The sequence below is a fragment of the Castor canadensis genome, chromosome 13, assembly GCF_047511655.1.
Source record: "Castor canadensis chromosome 13, mCasCan1.hap1v2, whole genome shotgun sequence".
Taxonomy (NCBI): Eukaryota; Metazoa; Chordata; class Mammalia; order Rodentia; family Castoridae; genus Castor; species Castor canadensis.
Window position 1 is genome coordinate 92,307,533 of NC_133398.1, and position 18,221 is coordinate 92,325,753.

Here is an 18,221-nt window from a genome sequence, read left to right on the forward strand (position 1 = left end):
GACCCAGCCCTCTATCTTGAAGGAAACTGGTATGCCACTACTTTAAATCATTGGGGGACTGTGCATCCACCAGGGGTCACTACATCTTTGTTGGAAAGGGAGATAAGCAAGTGCTGACCAGGGGCAAAGACACTTACACAAAATAGATGTCTTTCATGCCACGGATTGGCCAGAGGTGGCAATGTAAGGAAGACCCTTTTGTGTGTATTTAAGCATTTAGTGCCTGAAAGCACTGAAACTGAAAATCACACTTCTTTAGGCTGGTCAATGAGGTCCATTACCAGCTCTACTACTCTGCAAATTCAAAGACATTTGGAATAGGAATTTACTTGAAAAACAGACTTGTTTTAATGTAATTGTCATTCCACCAAAATGATCTTTTACTGCCATAGAAGATTTTGACCAAATGTTACCTTTTAAGTAGCAGTTATGTTTAAACAATACACATAGATATGACGTATGGCTAGCTGCTCAGCAAAGACAGTCACTACTTTAGAGATGACATAATTTTAGCCAAAAGGCAAGAAACTTGCTCTTGCTGCTGGTAAATATATTTGATTAGGCTGTTTGAAGAATTGAACAAACCTGGCAGAACCTTTGCCTTTTGACACCTCAGCTTAAGAGCCACTGCGTAAAGACAAGGATTAGGCCGTGTGCTGGGTGAAGTGACTTACTGGTGGGTGACTAATTGTGAATAGGTTTCTGCTCTGGAGACCGATTTCCATGGGATGTCATTTATTTGGATAAATACAGATATGAGTGAGAATGTCCTTTAAAAAGGTAATTTCTAGAATTGGCTACAGAAGTATCTGTGATTATCTGACTGCATCCCAGATGGATTTAAATTTCAATTTAAGCTTAACTTTCCAAGCCGCTTGCTTCCCTTTTCTCCTGACTTACCAGCACATGATGCCAAGGACATCATGAACTACTTAAAATAAAAGCAAACAAGTCTACCTGAACATGCTGCAGTTTGTTTACTTGAAGGATTTAGAATACAGAATGGACAAGGAGACTGGAATAAACTTCTGATTCAGTTTGGACCACAGATATGAAACAATTCTCATTTCATCTGCAGAGTTTCCATGACTGTAGCAATGATCTCTGGAAGCTTTTTGTCCACACTGATTTGGATGAAGTTTTCTGGAGCTGATGGGGGCTCCAGAGTATCAAACTGTGACTGCAATAGCTCAGGGGGCATAAAATGTCCTTTCCTTTGGAGTAAGCGTCCAGAGATGACCTCAAACGACCCGCTCAGATGGATCACCAAAAGCGGCATCTCAGCCAGCTCTTCCTTTCCTGCTTCCCCATGGCACAGAGGTGCACTATCCTTTCCTCGTAGCAGGATGTCTCTATATATCTTCTTCAGGGCTGAACAAGCTAAAACCACGTGCTGCCCTGAGGATACATCTCTGCTTAAAAAGAAAAAAGGAGAGATGGGGTCTTCGAAATGAAAACATTTAAAGTAATCAGTGCAATTCTAGGTGGAGAACTCCAGTCCTACTTCTCTCCCAATGGAAAGTGTTAAAATGAAAATGGAGATTAAGCATCAGACACTCCCAGCTTTCAGTTAAAACTTTCACTAGTGAAAGCTGCATTCTACAGCTGGCTTCTCTCCATTCCCACTCTGCAGCATGGTGGGCATGGCTGGAGGAGTTGCCATTACAGAACTAGAGAAAGCAAAGAGAAGAGAGCATGGTTCCTGAGTGGGCAAGGTGAGAAGGGTATGCAAAGTTTCCAGGGATGCACCAGGGGAGAAAACCTGAGGCAGCATGATTCAGCACCAGAATGGGGAAAACCCTGTGGCCAGAGACCACACAAGAGTGAGCCACAGTGTCCACATCACTGCAGTGAGTGGCTCTGTAGTGCATAAGGGACTCTTTAAGAGGTGGAGGGTAAATGCTTGCCTGAGTAGAAAGTTCTCTTCAGAACTTAGTGTTCTGAAGAAGCCTTCCTTTGACCTTAATGCCAGGATACACTGGGACTCAGTGGATGGAGTGTTACCACCAGAAACAAATTACACACTGAGCTTTCCCTCTGGCCGAAGGCTAATGGGAGAGCTTGCTTTATTCTGGGTCTGGAGGTCTACACTGTGACCTCGAGGGATCCTCACCTATTTCCACGAACTGGTCAGTGTTATAGTATAGAGACTCAGATAAGTCTGTTGTGTCAGGGACCCATTTGGGCAAGAGTAATCAAACCCTGAAACCTGAGAAACTTGAAGCCCCTAAATAAAAATTCTAAGTCAGGGCTGCCACCATATCTATAGGGTGTAAAAGAGCAGACTGAATTTTAAAGTAGAACTAACTCCATATGGCTTTCATAGTTATGTTTGATACAATATGACTTTATGTTAAAAAGAAAGATTTATAACCCATGCCCTGCCTTTTCTGAGTCCCAACCAGGATGGGGCTGGACCCAAGGTGGGTGGAGGGTCCCTGTTAGTTCAAAGGTATGCCACAGAGCTGAACAATGCAGGCTCCAATCCTGGTGGCCAAACACCTATTGGTTCCAGGCCTTGCTGGTTGTCACAGCCTGAAGTAGAGGGAGAAAAAGTGATGAGTAAGACAGGTCATAAATGAGATGGTACAGGTTATCATGTTTTGGTGTATTGTTTTTCCTTTAATTGTGGTCCTGGGGATTGAACCTAGGACCTCGTGTGTACGAGGCAGGCTCTCTAGCACTGAGCCACATCCCAAGCCCTCAGTTAACATTTTTGGATATTAGTTAAGCTTAATGAATATTAGTCATTGTTTTAAGTGTAGGCCATGCACTTTTATTTTCTCACAATACTCTGTATTGTAGTTCCCACTACATTTATTCCCAATTTACAGATGAAGAAACACATTTATGAAAACCAAGTAGTTGATCAAGATTCCCAGCTATGGGCGTGGTGGCTCACACCTGTCATTCCAAGCTACATGGACAGTTGAGGTTGGGAGGATTGTGGTTCCAGGCCAGCCCAGGCAAAAAAGTTAGCAAGACCCTATGTCAATAGTAGAAAGCTGGGCATGGTGGTTCATACCTGTCATCCCAGCTAGGCAAGAAGCTTAAAATAGGAGGACTGCCTAGGTTGACCTGGGCAAAAAGTGAGACCATATCTCCACAACAGCTAGAGCAAAAGGAGCTGGAGGCATGGCTCAAGCAGTAGAGTGCCTGTCTAGCAAGCTCAAGACCCTGAACTCAAAAGACTGATAGAATCTTTGTCTCCCCAGCCCAAATAAACTCCACGCTGTCTGTACTGGCAGAAACCAGTGTTGGTTACTTGACAGAAGTGCATTCTATTTCTGAGATCCTTTATCACCAGTCAGTGGTGATTGCAAGAGTAAATTTTCTTCCCTTATCCTTTCTGGTGGAATTTTTTTAACTCATTGGCTTATGCCAAGGCCTGATGGATTCTTACCTTAGTAAAATGTCATGCAAGTTGCAGAGCCATGGAATCCTGTCCTAAAATTAAAGCAGACTCAAAGTGACTTTGCCAGGTACTGTTTGTACAGAAATATAGTTATATCATGTTCACAAACATTGGGGTCCAGAGATCTTGGTGGTTCTAATAAGCAGGCAATGCACAGGCTATGTCGGTGGGAAGGGGCAGTTTCTTGGTTTGGGTGTCAGTAGTTCTTTTTCTAATGTTTACATATCTGTTACTGCATTGCATATATTCTGTAGACACCTCTGATCTAAAATGAGGAGGGGATTCGCCATAATCTGTCAGCTTTGACTCTGGTCATATTCAAACCCTCCAAACAAAACTTCCCTCAGATAAATGCACTGAGAACTTTGTAGTTTTCCTAAAGAGAAGGCTGAGAAGTTTACATAGCTTGCAGTAGTGTCTGAGATGTGTTCTCCTTCCTGGGTTAAATTCTGATTACTGGCCATAGTGCATTGAAAAATGAATGGTAATATCTGATTACAGATTGTTTCTTAATGTGTATTGGGGTTTTCTATTCTTCATCCAGATTTAGTAACCTGAGCCCCTCCTCTCCACTTGCCTCCCCTCCTACTCCACACTCTTCTGTGGTTAAGGACTCGGGATGTGGCAAAAGCCAGGTGGTCACAGGGCAGGGGCAGATTCAGCCCACTTCAGTCCAGTGTCCTGGCTCCAGAGCCTCCGACACAGGTCACAGCTCAGTTCACACACTGCCCAAGGCAGGGTCACTTTATCACCTTCATTATTACTTCGAAGGAAGAAACAAAACCCATGCTTTTATTATTACACAGATCTTCTGATTCTTAGACCAAATGCAGTAACAGCAGGTTATGTTCTCATTTAGGGGTAAGAGGAAGCACCATGTGTCCCCGACAGTGTCTCTGTCACCAGGTCACTGCCATCTAAGCCCTCTTCCCCACAGTGGACTGTATGAAACTGTCTGGTTTTGTCTGAGTTCAAATACACTGGCAGGTCATTCACGTTCTCTTCATTCTCAATGTCAAGTGCTTTTCCTTCCTGTTGATTAGTCTTGCAAACACTTGTCTTTTTTTTTTTGTGCTACTGGGGCTTAAACTCAGGGCTTACACCCTGAGCCACTCCACCAACCCTTTTTTGTGATGACTTTTTCGAGATAGGGCCTCACAGAACTATTTGCCCAGTCTGGCTTTGAAGCACAATTCTGATCTCTGCTTCCTGAACAGCTAGGATTACAGGCATGAGCCACCGGTGGCTGGCTTTATTTTTATCATCTTTTCAAATAGCCCTGTTCATCACCTACAGTTTGTTCACTAGCACTCCTACACTTTTTTCATTTATTTTCTTCTACTTGAACACATAGCTTGTTACTTTTCATTATTTTCTAAAACTGTATTGAGAGGACCTAAGTTCCCTAAGTAATGTCTGAATTGCACCCTATAAGTTTTGATTGATAGTACTTTTGTTGTACATTTCTTAACATTTTATAATTTCCATTATGTTTAACTTGAAAATTATATGATTACTTATTTTTTATTTTTCAATTTTATTTATTTTGAGTCCCCAGTGTTTTCAGTGATTTTTGGAAATTTTTATTATTAACTTGTAATTCAATTCTATTATGGTAAAAAAATGTGATTGGAATTTGTGCCAATATCCTTTACGGGTGCAGCATATAGTCATTTTATAATTGTCCCATATTTATTTGAAAAGAATATTTATTACTAGTCATTGATTAGTCAAGCCTGATGCATTTGTTCAACTCTTCTATATCCTTATTCATTTTGGTTTTTTATGTGTTTTCAAGAGAGGGATTTTTAAAAATTAATGAATGAATTTGACTAGGGCCTTGTGCTTGCTAAGCAGTCACTCAACCACTTGAGCCACACTGCCAGCCCTTTTTTGCTTTAGTTATTTTTCAGATAAGATTGCACATTCTTGCCTGGAAGTAGCCCCAGCCCAGGATCCTTCTATCTTATGCCTCCAGTGTAGCTGGTATTAGAGAGGCATTCCACCATGCCCAACTTACTGATTCTTGCTAACTTTCTGCCCGGGCTGGCCACCTGATCTCCAACTCCTGAATAGTTAATATTATAGGTATGAACCACTGTGCTTGGTCTCCAAGCAAGGTGTAAGTTCTAAATAACTTATTTATAGTATATTGCTATAATTGTTCTGTTTTATTTTTAGGTTTTGTTGCTGATCTCTTCTTGTGCCTAATTTATAAAACTTTAATGTAGAAAATATGCATAGGAAAACAGGATAATAGGCTTTGGTACTATCTTCAGTTTCAGGCATCCCCTGGGGGTTCTTGTAGCATATTCCCCATGCCTAGGGGAAACTACTATAACATGTGTTTCTTCCAGTAACCAATCATTTCTCCCCTCTCCCCCTACATAAATTCTTCTTCTGAATTCTACCCACCCCACTCAGACTACCCACTCAACAAGCATCACTTGTGAACAAATGGCACAGCAAAGGCAAGATGAGCCAGGGAAAGCACAACTGCAGGGTGAGCTGGGGCCACTGAAAGTGAAAACAAGTGTTGGTCTTTGGCCAGTTCCACTCATGGCTGCCCTTTGAACACATTTGGTTCAGACGCCTGTGTGCCCTGGCTGCTCTGTGGACCTGGCCCTCAGCCTTGCCCTCCCAGTCTCTCTTGAGTTCCAGCCAGTTACATCAGCAAATCCAGTTTGTGACTTTGGTTTGAAGGGGACACTCTGGGAAGTGACCTGTTGGGCCTACATGTAGGACAGTAAGATCCATTCGTTCATTCATTTGCTCACAAACATGCCACACATATTTTGTGTATCCAGGGGCTACAATGGTTAACAACACCTGCCCTTTCGAGGGTAAAGTCTAGCTGAAGAGACAAATATTAACTAAATTCTCACACCATCAATAGCTGAGTGCCAACTGTCCCTAACTGGAACAAGGACAACAGTGCTGGTGCTATGAGAGCTCATCATGGAAGTTTTAGGGAGGTAGCAGGGAGGGCTTCCCTTCTAAAGCGGCACAGGGGCCTGAATTGCTGGGGTCTGCAGGTGGGAGGCTCTTGAGCTGACTCCAGGCATCTTAACCTCCCTATGTAGTTCAGACTGACCTTGAATTGGCTATCCAGCCCAGGCTGATCTCAATCTCAGACCTTCCTTAATCTGCTTCCCAAGTTCTGCAACTACTGGGAATATTTCCACGTGGTCTGGAGGAGGGACCTCAGTGAAGCAGCATAGTTGAGGTGTGTAAGGAAAGCTCAGACGATGGGTTGTAGACTACACTTGCTGGTGCAGAGAATCTCCACTTCACGTTAAATGGAGAAACGAGGAGGGCCCCCGGGGCCGCCAGTGGCTGGCGCCCATATGGCTTGGGAAGACGCGGACCAGGTGAGCTTCGCGGTACCACGGTACTCCCACAGATAAGCCTGGGCCAGAGCAGCATAGCCCCCTGGACAGACTGACCTCCACCCGGGAAAAAAAAAAAAAGAGAAACTGAGTAATAAGCAATAAGAACAGTTAAGACACACTGGAAAAAGGGTGGGGCGCCCTGAGCGCTGAAGATTGGGGGAAGGGAATCCTTCCTGGGACTGTAAATAAACAAGCCGGGCAGGCCGGAGAGGCTCTGGCAGGAGCGGGGCGTGCCCAGCAACCAGGAGCGGGGAAGCTTGTGAGAGTGGGGAAGGGAGAAAAATTCCACAGGAGAGGAGGGAAGACCCACTTCCCACCTGAACTGTAAATAAACACACAGGCCTGACAACGCGGGGGCAGTGTCACCTTTCCCAGTGCTTGGGAAGGGGAAAGCCTGTAGCAGAGGCTCCCGCGCAGGAGAACTCTGAGCAAACAAAGCCTGTGGGACCAGGTGAGTGCTAGCTCACCCCAGAGATCTGCAAAAATAACGCCGCCAGCTACAGGCTGAGAGCAGCAGGCAGGCAAGCCACAGTTGCAGATACCACTCTCAGTACTGCCTCCAGACGCTTTTTTTTCTTTTTCTCCCTACCTTTGATGAGAGAACAACCGAATTACACCTGCAAGCTGAAAAACTTACTGAAACTGTATTGCATTTGAACTGGGGACACTTGGTGGGGCTTTTTTTTTTTTTCGTGTGTGTGTGTGTGTGTGTGTGTGTGTGTGTGTTTGTGTGCAGTTTTGTTCTACTTTATGCATCCCCTTTGATGAGACAACTACAGAACAACATCTGAGGCACCAACTCCAGGACTGGAGATTGAGACGGACATCCAAATTATTAAAACTGAAACTGCATTGCATATAAACTTGGAAGTTTTTTGTTTTTTTGTTTTTTTTTAATTTTCTATTTTCCATTTTATTTTAATTCATTTTTATATATAGATATTACTTTCATTTACTTATTTTTTATTTTTTTTTATCTTTGATTTTCAATCCTCTCTCTGTCTCTCTATTGTCTGTTCAGCTTACTGTCGATTAGTACACTAACACTCCCTGTTTATACCTTTGAAACTCTTGTCTGATACCTTGTTCTGCTTTCTCCCTCTTGTCTGTATATTTGTTTTCCCCTTTTCTTTAACTTCTTGCTTTCCATCTCAGCTCACTCTTCCATTCTCAATATTACCATTGTTATTATTACAAGCTAGAAAATACTTAATTACACACAGTACAGGGACAGTAACAACACCAAGGACAATGATGGGAAGACAGAAAAAACAGGGAAACCAGTTTCCCCACAGCAAAAAATTAGTACAGGAACCAGAGGGGAATGAAGAGAACAGAAACTCAGATCCAGACTCCAACAAAATGAAGATAAACTATGCCAAAGGACCCAATGAAGCACACAAGAATAATTTAAAAGAAGACATACTACAAGTACTCAATGAGAATTTTATAGAGATGATACTGGATAGGGTCAACCAAAATGTACAGGAGACACTCAAGAAATTCCAAGACAATAAAAATAGAGAATTTGAAAAAGCAAAAGAAGAAATAAAGGAAACCATAGAAGCACTGTATAAACACCAAAGTGAAAGAGAGAACACAATGAATAAATGGATAAATGAACTCAGGACAAAAATAGACAACAATAAAGAAGAAAACTGCAAGGATATGGAAAACCTCAGAAAAAAGAACGAAACAGAACTGCAAAACAAAACGGAAGGCCAATCCAGCAGAATAGAACAAACAGAAGACAGAATCTCAGAACTTGAAGATGAAATGGTAATTAAAGAAAAAACCGAAGAACTATTAATTAAACAACTCAAGACCTGTGAAAAGAAAATGCAAGAACTCACTGACTCCATCAAAAGACCAAACTTGAGAATCATGGGCATTGAAGAAGGAGAAGAGGTGCAAGCGAAGGGAATGTGTAATATATTCAACAAAATAATAACAAAAAATTTCCCAAATCTAGAGAAAGATATTCCCATACAAATGCAAGAGACCTCGAGGACACCAAACAGACCAGATCAAAATAGAACTACCCCACAACATATCATCATTAAAACAACAAGTTCAGAAACTAAGGACAGAATATTGAAGGCTGTAAGAGAGAAAAAAACAAGTAACATACAAAGGTAAACCCATCAAAATCACAGCAGACTTCTCAACAGAAACATTAAAAGCAAGAAGAGCGTGGGGTGAGAACTTCTGGACACTGAATGAAAATAACTTCAACCCCAGGATACTCTACCCAGCAAAGCTATCATTCAAAATAGATGGAGCAATAAAAGTCTTCCATGATAAGCAGAAACTAAAACAATATGTGACCACAAAGCCACCATTACAAAAGATTCTGCAAGGGATCCTGCACACAGAAAGTGACACCCAACTTAACCATGAAAAGGCAGGCAGTACCAAACCACAGGATAAGAAAAAGCAAGACAGTAGAGAGTAACATCAGGTTAGGTACACACAATCAAACCTTCAAACAACTAAGATAACTAAATGGCAGGAATCACCACATACCTATCAGTACTAATGCTTAATGTTAATGGACTTAATTCACCCATCAAAAGACACCATTTGACAAAATGGATTAAAAAAGAAGATCCAACAATTTGTTGCTTACAGGAGACTCATCTCACCGACAGAAATAAGCATATGCTTAGGATGAAAGGCTGGAAGAAGATTTACCAAGCCAATGGCCCCCGAAAACAAGCAGGAGTAGCAATACTTATCTCTGACAAAGTAGATTTCAAACCTACATTGATTAAACAAGATAAAGAAGGACATTCCATACTAATAAAAGGGGAAATAGACCAAAAGGAAATAATAATCATCAATCTGTACACACCCAATGTCAACGCACCCAATTTCATCAAACATACCCTGAAAGACCTAAAAGCATATATAAACGCCAACACAGTGGTTGTGGGAGACTTTAACACTCCATTATCATCAATAGATAGGTCATCCAAACAAAAACTCAATAAAGAAATCCAAGATCTAAAATATGCAATAGAGCAAGTGGACCTAGTAGATGTCTACAGAACATTTCATCCAACCTCTACACAATATACATTCTTCTCAGCAGCCCATGGAACCTTCTCCAAAATAGATCATATCCTAGGGCACAAAGCAAGCCTCAGCAAATATAAGAAAACAGAAATAATACCGTGCATACTATCTGACCACAATGCAGTAAAAGTAGAACTCAACAACAAAAGTAAAGACAAAAAACATGCAAACAGCTGGAAACTAAATAACTCATTACTTAATGAAGAGTGGATCATCGATGCAATAAAAGAGGAAATTAAAAAGTTCCTGGAACTCAATGAAAATGAAAACACAACCTACCGGAACCTATGGGACACAGCTAAGGCAGTCTTGAGAGGAAAGTTTATAGCCATGAGTGCATATATTAAAAAGATTGAAAGATCCCAAATCAATGACCTAATGATACATCTCAAACTCCTAGAAAAACAAGAACAAGCAAATCCCAAAACAAATAGAAGGAGAGAAATAATAAAAATAAGAGCTGAAATCAATGAAATAGAAACCAAAAAAAACATACAAAGAATTAATGAAACAAAAAGTTGGTTCTTTGAAAAAATAAACAAGATCGATAGACCCCTGGCAAACCTGACTAAAATGAGGAGAGAAAAAACCCAAATTAGTAGAATTAGGAATGCAAAAGGGGAGATAACAACAAACACCATGAAAGTCCAGGAAATCATTAGAGACTACTTTGAGAACCTAAATTCAAATAAATTTGAAAATCTAAAAGAAATGGACAGATTTCTAGATACATATGATCATCCAAAACTGAACCAAGAGGAAATTAATCACCTGAATAGATCTATAACACAAAATGAAATTGAAGCAGCAATCAAGAGTCTCCCGAAAAAGAAAAGTCCAGGACCAGATGGATTCTCTGCTGAATTCTATCAGACCTTTAAAGAAGAACTGATACCAACCCTCCTTAAACTGTTCCATGAAATAGAAAGGGAAGGAAAATTGCCAAACACATTTTATGAAGCCAGTATTACACTTATTCCAAAACCAGGCAAAGACACCTCCAAAAAGGAGAACTATAGGCCAATCTCCTTAATGAACATTGATGCAAAAATCCTCAACAAAATAATGGCAAACCGAATTCAGCAACACATCAAAAAGATTATTCACCACGACCAGGTAGGCTTCATCCCAGGGATGCAGGGGTGGTTCAACATACGAAAATCAATAAACGTAATAAACCACATTAACAGAAGCAAAGACAAAAACCACTTGATCATCTCAATAGATGCAGAAAAAGCCTTTGATAAGATCCAACATCATTTCATGATAAAAGCTCTAAGAAAACTAGGAATAGAAGGAAAGTTCCTCAACATTATAAAAGCTATATATGACAAACCTACAGCCAGCATTATACTTAACGGAGAAAAATTAAAACCATTCCCTCTAAAATCAGGAACCAGACAAGGATGCCCACTATCTCCACTCCTATTCAACATAGTACTGGAATTCCTAGCCAGAGCAATTAGGCAAGAAGAGGGAATAAAAGGAATACAAATAGATAAAGAAACTGTCAAAATATCCCTATTTGCAGACGACATGACCCTATACCTTAAAGACCCAAAAAACTCTACTCAGAAGCTTCTAGACATCATCAATAGCTACAGCAAGGTAGCAGGATATAAAATCAACATAGAAAAATCATTAGCATTTCTATACACTAACAATGAGCAAACGGAAAAAGAATGTATGAAAACAATTCCATTTACAATAGCCTCAAAAAAAATCAAATACCTAGGTGTAAACCTAACAAAAGATGTGAAAGACCTCTACAAGGAAAACTATACACTTCTGAAGAAAGAGATTGAGGAAGACTATAGAAAGTGGAGAGATCTCCCATGCTCATGGATTGGTAGAATCAACATAGTAAAAATGTCGATACTCCCCAAAGTAATCTACATGTTTAATGCAATTCCCATCAAAATTCCAATGACATTCATTAAAGAGATTGAAAAATCTACTGTGAAATTTATATGGAAACACAAGAGGCCACGAATAGCCAAGGCAATACTCAGTCAAAAGAACAATGCAGGAGGTATCACAATACCTGACTTCAAACTATATTACAAAGCAATAACAATAAAAACAGCATGGTACTGGCACAAAAACAGACATGAAGACCAGTGGAACAGAATAGAGGATCCAGATATGAAGCCACACAACTATGAGCAACTTATCTTTGACAAAGGAGCTAAAAATATACGATGGAGAAATAGCAGCCTCTTCAACAAAAACTGCTGGGAAAACTGGTTAGCAGTCTGCAAAAAACTGAAACTAGATCCATGTATATCACCCTATACCAAGATTAACTCAAAATGGATCAAGGATCTTAATATCAGACCCCAAACTCTTAAGTTGATACAAGAAAGAGTAGGAAATACTCTGGAGTTAGTAGGTATAGGTAAGAACTTTCTCAATGAAACCCCAGCAGCACAGCAACTAAGAGATAGCATAGATAAATGGGACCTCATAAGACTAAAAAGCTTCTGTTCATCAAAAGAAATGGTCTCTAAACTGAAGAGAACACCCACAGAGTGGGAGAAAATATTTGCCAACTATACATCAGACAAAGGACTGATAACCAGAATATACAGGGAACTTAAAAAACTAAATTCTCCCAAAACTAATGAACCAATAAAGAAATGGGCATGTGAACTAAACAGAACTTTCTCAAAAGAAGAAATTCAAATGGCCAGAAAACACATGAAAAAATGCTCACCATCTCTAGCAAAAAAGGAAATGCAAATTAAAACCACACTAAGATTCCTCCTCACCCCTGTTAGAATAGCCATCATCAGCAACACCACCAACAACAGGTGTTGGTGAGGATGCAGGGAAAAAGGAACCCTCTTACACTGTTGGTGGGAATGTAGACTAGTACAACCACTCTGGAAAAAAATCTGGAGGCTACTTAAAAAGCTAGACATCGATCTACCATTTGATCCAGTAATACCACTCTTGGGGATATACCCAAAAGACTGTTACTCCAGAGGCACCTGCACATCCATGTTTATTGCGGCACTATTCACAATAGCCAAGTTATGGAAACAGCCAAGATGCCCCAGCACTGACGAATGGATTAAGAAAATGTGGTATCTATACACAATGGAATTTTATGCAGCCATGAAGAAGAACGAAATGTTATCATTTGCTGGTAAATGGATGGAATTGGAGAACATCATTCTGAGTGAGGTTAGCCTGGCTCAAAAAACCAAAAATCGTATGTTCTCCCTCATATGTGGACATTAGATCAAGGGCAAACACAACAAGGGGATTGGAGTATGAGCACATGATAAAAGTGAGAGCACACAAGGGAGGGGTGAGGATAGGTAAGACACCTAAAAAACTAGCTAGCATTTGTTGCCCTTAACGCAGAGAAACTAAAGCAGATACCTTAAAGCAACTGAGGCCAATAGGAAAAGGGGAACAGGTACTAGAGAAAAGGTTAGATCAAAAAGAATTAACCTAGAAGGTAACACCCATGCACAGGAAATCAATGTGAGTCAATGCCCTGTATAGCTATCCTTATCTCAACCAGCAAAACCCCTTGTTCCTTCCTATTATTGCTTATACTCTCTCTACAACAAAATTAGAGATAAGGGCAAAATAGTTTCTGCTGGGTATTGAGGGGGGGAGTGGGAGGGGGCGGAGTGGGTGGTAAGGGAGGGGGTGGGGGCAGGTGGGAGAAATGAACCAAGCCTTGTATGCACATATGAATAATAAAAGAAAAATGAAAAAAAAAAATAAAAATAAAGTGGCACAGGGCTGTGATCTGAAGGATGAGCAGAGTTCACTGCTGAGGGACAGTGGATCCAAAAGGCCTGTAGGAGAAGCATGGCCGCAGGAGGACTGAGAGGGGTCGGGGAAGTCAGAGGTAGGTGGACGTGTACAACACCTAGAAGAGGCTGGAGACTGTGTGGAGGCCAGAGGATGTGTTTAGGAATGTTTGGCTTTGACCTTGAGATCAGTCTCTAAAGGGGCTTAGGCAGGGGTGACATGCCACAATTTAATGTGCAAGATCACTGTGGCTTTGGGTAGAGAATGGTGACAGTGGAAGACTGACAGGACCTGGGAGAAGGTGAACTTCCCTGTGTGTGAGGCATAAGGGAGCCTCTACCCTTCAGGGATTACACTCTGCAGATTGAAATCCTGCTGCTGAGTGCTGGGGTGAGGCTTAACTGACAGACAGACCCTGAGTTCAAGGTGTGGCAGGTTCTGTCACCCTGGGGCAGAGGGTGACACTGCTCCTGGGACTGAGTTCACAGAGAAGTTTAGGACCCAAGCTAAGGGAGGCGAGGGGACCCACCGTGTGGCTGACTCTCTGGAGCACCTGTACTGGGCGCATCCCATGACTCAGGGTCTCAGAGATCTCAACCTGCATCACCCAAGTGCCACACATGTATTAGACACAGACAACCACCCTTACCTGGTCATTCAGCGGTATCCCTCTTCCCATCTTCCTGCGATTTTCCTCCGGGTGATAGTCATCTGCATCATAAAATTTCCATCCTAGCTTTAAGAACAAAGGGAAGAATATGTGTGGCAGGCAGTATGGTCCAAGTGACAGCAACCAGGGAGCTACTACTGGGCAAGTGTGAAAACAATACCACCACCCTCTTCCCTGAACAACCCAGTCACTCCCCCCACCCCTCACCCAGACATGGGAGGGAAGAGCCTTGCAACGAAATTTCACAATCCCATCACTGGGCTGAGGCAGCCCTTTTTCTTTTTATTACGGCTTGTTCCCATGGTTTGAAAGCTGTGCAGAGGTTTCTGTACAAACCACTACATGCCAGAAGGGAGGGAGAGAAGAAGCAATGAGACAAGAACACAATGGGATACATGATTAGGAGGCACTAGAACAGGTTACCTCAGAGGCCAGCTGGGCACCCACTGTTGATCTGTGGAGAAGGAAGAGATGTTCCAATTACTGTCCTTGCCCAACGTGTGAGGCATTTCCTTCCTTGCAAGATGCCTGGGAAACATGACTGCCCCAGTCGATATTAAAATGCTAGTTCCTATGGGATCCTAAAGCAGTTATGTCCCTGACCCTGGAGTCCAAGATTGGCCTTTGCTGTTCTCTAGGAATGTCAGTGGAGACATAATTAGCCAGTAACCACTATTTCTTTTCCAAAAGGTAAAATATCAGATTTCATTAAAATGCTGAGGTTTGCCAGGTACCGGTGGTTCAGTCCTGCAGTTCTAGCTATCTGAGAGTTTGAGATCAAGAGGATGGCAGTTTGAGGCCAGTTAGGGCAAACAGTTCATGAGACCCTGTCTCCAAAATAACCAGAGAAAAATGGACTAGAGGTGTGGCTCAAGTAATAGGGCACCTGCTTTGCGAGCACAAAGGTGATTTCAAACCTCAGTCCCACCAAAGAAAAATCTGTTTTTCTTCAATGATCAAAGTTTTCTCATCCCTATTGTATAGATGTTTATCTTTTGAGAGAAAATACTGAATTAATGAAATGATAGAATTCTGTTGAGGATGTTGGAGGGAGAAGTCTGATGAAAGATTTAATCCCTAGCCACATAAAAGCATCAGAAGCTGCAATTGGAGTTTAAAGAGACACACCCTTACAGGACAAGGGTCAATGAAAATGTTCGCTGTGTACAAAATGGGAGCTCAGAGCACTGCCACCATTCTGCAGGTAAATAACTGGGTTCCTGGGCAAACTGCTCTCCTCAGTTACATATTATTCAGCCATTCCTTTTTTTGGCAACACTGGAATTTGAACTCAGGAACTTATACTTGTTAAGCAGGCGCTCCACCACTTGAGCCACTGTGATAGCCCTTTCTTGTGATTTTTTTTGAGATAGGGTCTTGGGAGCTATTTGCCCAGGGATGGCTTTAAACTGTGATCCTCCTAATATCAGCCTTCTGGGTAGCTAGGATTATAGGCATGAGCCACTGGCACCCAGCTAGTCAGCCATTCTTTATTGAGCACCTACTAGTTGCCAGGATAGCCACCTTAAGGCCAAGAGTTCAGCACCACTGAGTGGGGATGGAGTCGGGGACAATGATGCATGAAATCCTTTCTTGCTGTTAACTTCTAACAGCAGTCATTGAAGCTCCACTTTCAGAATTACACTATATCTTCATTTATTGTGTCCTCTGTTTTGCATGCTATCCCTAGCATTATTTGCTTGATATTTTATTTAATTAACATTACTTTTAACATGAACTTTAAAGTAATTTCAAAAATCAAATAGCCAGTGGGGGAGAGGGAAGGGATGCAAAATAAATTAGGAAGGTTTAAGCTTGCGCTCCCAAAAGCTGAGAGAGGCTTTACTAAGACAGTTAAAATATACAGAAAAGGAACACTGCTGCTATTCAAAATACTCATCAATTTTCCAAGCAAAATATTTTTTGAACACCTACCATGTGCTAGGTACTGTTCTGGACACATATATCAGTCAACAAAAGGGAAATCATTCTTATTCAGGCGGGGGATGGGAAGACAAAGAACATAATAAATATGTAAACCTGTTGGACATTGTTTCATTGTAAAAGAGTTACAAACAGTCTTTCTGTTCTAAGACTATGTTCTCTTCAGCCATTAGGTTGTGACAATTATTCTTGAAAACAAAGTAAATTTAATTAAAAAACCCCCAGGACCCTAACAGGGACTCACAAGTCAACAAAGAACTCTGTTGATGGATAAATACATTGATTTTCAGTCATTTCATCACTCAGCATATTTGACTTATCTCTGACCTTGAACAACTGGAGAGTCCCAGGGCTCAGTCTCTGGCTGACTTCTTCTATATTTACACTCAGTCTCTTGGTGGTATCAACATCTTATGTTTTTAAATATATTCACACACCAGTGATGCCCTCATTTACATATAAAGCCTTTTCTTCTCAACTTCACTTGGATACCCAAACATCCCTTGACACATCCACTTGGGTGACTGACAGGCCCATCTAACTCACCACATCCCACACTGAGCTCCTAAGATTTATTTTTCAAACCTGTTCCACCTTATATTCCCAGATCAGTCTGCAGCAACTACCTTGACTTCTCTCTTGCCCTCATGTTCCACATCCAGTGCACAAACACATCTTTTTGATACTATCTTCAAAATATCTCCAAATATATGACCACTTCTCTTTACCTGCGTTGTTTCGCTGACCTCAATTCCCATCATTTCTCTACTCATTAAGCCACAACGGCTCCCTTGTTGGTCCTTGAAGCCAAACCTCAGAGTCTTTGAACTTGCTGTTCCCCTTGCCTTCGATATGGCCATGGCTTATTCCCCAACTTTCTAGTCATTCTTCCTCCCAGGCGCCTTCTCTGACCGTCCTGTTTAGGACTCCATTCCACTTTTCCCGAGACCATCTGTCACCGTCTGACACAATGTGTATTTATCGGTTCATTTATTCTGTCTGTCACACTACAAGGTAAACTCTTTGCGGACATAGATTTTATCCGCCGCCCCTCCCCACTCCCATCCCGCCGTCCTGGTCCTCATGAAAGGACCCCTCCATATTAACACTGCCTCCTTCCAGTTTAAGAAAGGGGAAAACAACGCACCACATGGTTACTTCACTTTCCAAACTCTAATCAAAAAAGTCCAGCAACTCCCAGGAGGGAGCAGCACTCCCGCCTGCCCAGGCAAGTCTGTAGAGCCTGGGACCTGGATCACCTGCTACCTTGTGACAAGATGCCCAACCCGACTTTCGTGACCGGCAGCCTCAGGCTAACCCTCGGAGCGGGGTTCCTCTCGCGGCTCCCGTTACCGCAGCCCTTTACCAGGGGCTTCCGATTCCCGCTGGGGGTGCAGCGCGGGGAGCAGGCTCCGGGTGCGGGCAGAGCAGTTGCGGCGCCCGGGTTCCTCCTGTGTAAGAGAAGGGACGTGGCTGCCTCCCCGGGAGCCACGGCCTCCCCGGCTCCAGGACCTACTTTCCCGAGCCGCTGACGCCCATCACCAGTAGCACGCCGGGCGCGGCCATAGTCCCAGCCTGCTCTTCGCGGTCTCCTTCCGACCCAGGGCTCCGGGCGCGCGCTCTCCGCGCCCCCGCCACCCTGCGCGCCCTCGCGCAGCCGGAAGTGCAGCGGGAGTCGCTGCTGGAGTCCCTTCCTGCGGGTTGTGCTGTTCTCTGTACCTCCTCCATGCAGGCACCTTCTGGGCTCGCTTGGAAAAAGAATGAATAAAATAAGAGCGATGCACAGATAACACGCGCAGCAATTTCAGGTGCTCAGGGTTCTTGAGCCCCTTCTGAGAATGAAAGCACAGGCAGACTCCAGCAGCAGGGTCGGAAAGATTTTATTTGTAGAGAAGAGAAAGACTGCATGATGGGGAAAGTAGGGGGACCCAGAAACCAGTGGTCCCCG

At 42.4% G+C, this 18,221-nt stretch overlaps 1 protein-coding gene across 2 annotated transcripts; it reads right to left on the bottom strand.

Annotated features, from left to right (window-relative positions):
- Positions 1-958: 958 nt before the first annotated feature.
- On the bottom strand, positions 959-17,938 carry Idnk (IDNK gluconokinase). Of its 2 annotated transcripts, none has more exons than XM_074052302.1 (5): positions 17,790-17,938; positions 14,753-14,783; positions 14,309-14,395; positions 3,404-3,447; positions 959-1,415 (listed from the first exon to the last, which is right to left on the bottom strand). In XM_074052302.1, exons 1-5 carry the CDS (start codon positions 17,837-17,839, stop codon positions 1,064-1,066), a joined length of 564 nt encoding a protein of 187 aa, XP_073908403.1. In that variant the 5' UTR covers positions 17,840-17,938; the 3' UTR covers positions 959-1,063. The 2 variants fall into 2 exon arrangements, with proteins under 2 accessions (XP_073908403.1, XP_020033888.2); XM_020178299.2 differs by having other exon boundaries at positions 959-1,412; positions 17,790-17,937.
- Positions 17,939-18,221: the final 283 nt, after the last annotated feature.

What these genes read in the sequence shown, in the direction of transcription:
- Idnk (XM_074052302.1), bottom strand. Translation starts at nt 17,839, where the DNA reads ATGGCCGCGCCCGGCGTGCTACTGGTGATGGGCGTCAGCGGCTCGGGA. An exon ending in GGCGTCAGCGGCTCGGGAAA is followed by an intron (nt 14,784 to 17,789) that starts GTAGGTCCTGGA and finishes CCTTCTCCACAG; the next exon opens with ATCAACAGTGGGTGCCCAGC. An exon ending in TTGCATGACATTTTACTAAG is followed by an intron (nt 1,416 to 3,403) that starts GTAAGAATCCAT and finishes TTTCTTTTTAAG; the next exon opens with CAGAGATGTATCCTCAGGGC.